General features: G+C 33.3%; 1 protein-coding gene across 1 annotated transcript; it reads left to right on the top strand.

The window, feature by feature from the left end:
* Positions 1-2,053: 2,053 nt before the first annotated feature.
* LOC119809276 (olfactory receptor 7G1-like) lies at positions 2,054-3,997 on the top strand. The gene is made up of 2 exons (XM_038322131.1): positions 2,054-2,078; positions 3,054-3,997. The coding sequence occupies exons 1-2, from the start codon at positions 2,054-2,056 to the stop codon at positions 3,995-3,997; spliced, it is 969 nt and encodes a 322-aa protein (XP_038178059.1).
* Positions 3,998-4,341: the final 344 nt, after the last annotated feature.

Here is a 4,341-nt window from a genome sequence, read left to right as displayed (position 1 = left end):
ACGCCTTAATTATAGGTCAGGTCAGAGCTCCATCTTCAAAATTGAGCAGAATATAAAGGCACAATATCAATAAAGAGAGCAATGAATAAATTATACATTATTGTAATGGAGCTAACACACACGAGGAAATATTATATCAGCAAAATAAATATCTTCTTAAACACATGGGACATAGTCTCAAGTGTAGGTAGGGAAAAATATCAACTATGGGAAAAGATTCAAGTTTATCAGTTTTTTTGTCCATAATGAAGAGAACTTAGGAAACACAAGACAACATGATATACACAGACAGGCAGCAGATAGACAGACAGACAGACAGACAGACAGATAGATAGATAGATAGAGAGAGAGACACACACACACATATATAGAGAGAAATATTTATAGATTCATTTCATAAGTTGTATAACTCAAGAGAACACTGACTAATACACTTTATACACAAATTGCTGTTAGTGAATATTAGCCTTTTAAAAAGCAGTTATAAAGAGATCCATTAGCATAAACTATTTGAGTAAGATAAATAGAAAAAAATTAATTTTGTACCCTACTGAAAGAGGATTCATGAAGTCATGATAAACATTACCCTAAGTTTTTGTTATCCAGAGGTGAATGGATAAAGAAAATGTGCAGACTCACAAAGGAATATTATTATTATTTGATAAAGAGAAATGAGATCAAGTATTTTGCCGGAGGATAAATAAGAAAATTTAGAAAAAAATCTAAAAGTAGGAAGATAAGTTTTATGTTTTTATTGTATTCATAAATGAAGTAAAGAACCAGATGGTGGTGGTACATGCTTTTAATAGCTTTGGAGATTAAAGATGGGGGTGTGTCTCCCTGAGTGTGATGCCAGCCTGTTCAGAGTGAGTCCAAGACAGCCAGAGCTGGGACTATACAGAGAAACCCTGTCTCAAAAAAAAAAAAAAACAAGTAAAATGAAGTTAGCTTGACATAAAAGTAATATAGGAAGTATTAGATACAGAAATATCATACAAAAGGGAGGGAAGAATATGAAAAGGAGAGTAAGCTTGTTCAAAAAATACACTAACGTGAAAATATCACAATGAATTCTTATTTTCAGTGTTGATTAATTAGAATGAAGCCTACAAATATAGTCAGTAATAGCTAGCAAAAATAATAGGACTGACAGTGTGACTGAGTGAGAAAAGGTGTCTGGCAAAACGTTTTACAATTTGAAGTTCATTCCTGGATCCACATAGTGGAAGGAGAGAAATAAATTCTACAACTCTTCCCTTATTTGCATAGGAACACATTACCACAAACTCAAATGTCTGCAAACACAGAGGAAAGTGAACAACATAAATAAGTATAATCATCACTAAGCTATAATGATGGCTATATTTTTAAAAACGTCAAAATAATTAATACTTAATAATCAAGTAATATCTATAATTTTGTAGGAATATTTATTATTATATTGTGAATATATAATAAAATATGGTTATGTATTCAAACTTCACACTCAAATATGCTTCTTGATAACAAGAAATAAAGAACACAAGTAGAATGCACAAATTGCTTACAGAATTTAAATGATCAGTGGTTACAAAGAATTAAATGGAAGAAATGGAAAAAACAGAGGACACTGAATAACAGAAGTATAAACATAAGGTCAATTTATCAACTATAATAAATGCTTGTTTTATTGACTCCTGCTTGCACTCCTGGGATAAGAATTATGGTACTATTTCTGGTGTATAATGAGGAAATTTCACTATCAAGCCATGGGGACTTTGAGACTAGATAGTTGTCAGACATATAAACACTGAATCAAAATGCCTGAGCCTCACTCTCTTCCTTCTACTTGATATCTAACCATGATATCAACCTCTTTTTTTTTCGCACCTCTTTTACCAGAGAAAAAGACATTTACTTTCTCCCGCTTAGGTGACCTCTTGAGCACAATTCTCCTCAACAACAGAAAATTTGTAAGTACTTCATTAGTGAATGAGTATAAATAGGGATATTTTGATAATTTCATGCAAAAGAAGCAACAAGAAAACTGAACATATATGCAAACCAGGTGTCCATGAACTTCTTGCAGAACAAAAATGGTAACCTAAATTTTCTTAGCAAACTCTTACCTATACTGCCATCCATATCAGACGTGGTATTCTGATAGACATCTGGTCTCCATAGCATTTTCCCTCAAATATAAAGCTACCTCTTCTCAAATTTAATAATACTATGAACACCTTGGATAATTGCTCTCCTCATCTGCATTATTCAGCTATATGTAAAAATAGAATATCTTAAAGGAAATGGGGGGAACAGTCTATGGGAATAAATGGATCATTTCAGAAAAATAAAAAACAAGATGGCAATTTGTGAAACCTGAGAGAGCATTAAAAATTTTAGAACTTTTTCATGTATTAGTAGGGGTTAGCCTAAAACATCATTCTAGATTTCAGGAATCTCATCTCTAATCCATGCTTCTTAAAATCCACGAGATGTTCTGTGTGCTTCTGTAACTGAGAGCATGAAGTGTCTCCACTGCTGTCTTAGATGCCCTTCACATTATTCTCCTGCATGGCCAAAATTCACAGGTTTTATCTAGGATGTAAGTGTAATATTCCAGTGTCAATTCTGATGTTTTAAAAACACATATTAATTGTGAAAGTGTATGATGTATCTCATAGAGTTTAGTGATTTAGCACCTTGTAATACTTTGTTGTCTGGTAACATAAATGTGATTGGAGAGGTACAAGATGAAAATGAGCATCGATCATTAGCCTGTAAATTTAAATTTTATACAATGTATGAAGAGTCAATTTCTCTTTTATTTTTCCTCCTAGATGTTCAATTTCATACTTTACAGATACATCCTGAGTGTTGAATAAGTACTGAAGAGCCACAAACCTAGAAGTGATCAGGAAGTATAAAACATTTCTAGAATTATCATTTCCATCAAATTAGAAGGTGATACAAGTATTGTAAATCTAGCAAAGTTTTTATTTGTTTTTTAGTTTCAGTCCTCATTTCCATAAGAATTATCAGAAAAATGAAATCTAGAAACCATTCCATTTCAGCTGTTTCAGAGTTTCTTCTCCTTGGGCTAACTGATGATCCTCAACTCCAGTTGCTTGTCTTCAGTCTCTTCCTATGCATATATCTGGTCACTGTACTAGGAAACCTGCTTATCATCTTGGCTGTCATCTCTGACATACACCTACACACACCTATGTACTTTTTTCTCTGTAGTCTTTCCATTAATGACATTTGCTTAAGCACAAACACAATACCAAAGATGCTCATAAACCTCATAACTCAGAATCAAAGCATATCTTACACATCTTGTCTTATACAAGTTTGGTTTGTGTTGGTTTTCACTGGACTGGAAAACTGTCTCCTTGCTGTGATGGCCTATGATCGCTATGTGGCCATTTGTCACCCTCTGAGGTACTCCACAATCATGAACCCTTTTTGGTGTGTCCTGATGGTTTTATTCTCTCTGATCCTTAGCTTTATGTTTGGTCTCTTGCACACTGTGATGGTTTTACATTTGTCTTTCTGCAGTGACATTAAAATACCTCATTTCTTCTGTGAACTTGCTCAATTACTTAAACTTGCATGCTCTGATACACTCGTTAATAACATCTTGGTATATTTTGCATCATGTGTATTTGGTGGCATTCCTATCTCTGGGATAATTTTTTCTTACACTCACATTGTATCAACAGTTATAAGAATGCCATCAACAGGAAGAAGATATAAAACATTTTCCACTTGTGGCTCTCATGTGTCAGTTGTCTCACTGTTTTATGGTACAATTTTGGGTGTGTATATCAGTTCTGCAGTTACTAACTCTCCTAAAAAGACTGTAGTGGCTTCAGTGATGTATTCTGTAGTCCCTCAGATGCTGAACCCTTTTATCTACAGTCTGAGAAACAAAGACATGAAGGAAGCCCTGAGGAAATTAAGCTCAAGTGTGGGGGCTGCTTTACGATGGCATTCAAATTCGACTAAAAAATAACTTGAAGAAACACTTAAGATTTTACCTTTCTCTCCATTACTTGAAGATTACAGAAAAAGATAAGTTAGAAAAGATACCTGATAAAAAACCACAGAACACTTTCTGTCTGACTCCTGGGTTAGTTTCTCTATAATTAAAACCTAGTAATACTCCATACTTAGAGCAAAATTTACTTTTTTTACAATGTGTAAGTAAATTACTAAGACTTACCCTTGATAATACAAATATTTGTGGACAGTTATATCTTCTGAGTTATTTATGATCAGCAGTCATGAATGTAGAACAATTAGATTATATTAGTACATTGAGGATTGTGTGGTAATTGATATATTTCAGTGATAAAA

The sequence above is a fragment of the Arvicola amphibius genome, chromosome 3, assembly GCF_903992535.2.
Source record: "Arvicola amphibius chromosome 3, mArvAmp1.2, whole genome shotgun sequence".
Classification (NCBI taxonomy): Eukaryota; Metazoa; Chordata; class Mammalia; order Rodentia; family Cricetidae; genus Arvicola; species Arvicola amphibius.
Note: the sequence above shows the minus strand (reverse complement) of the source record. Positions and strands in the feature narration are given on the sequence as shown.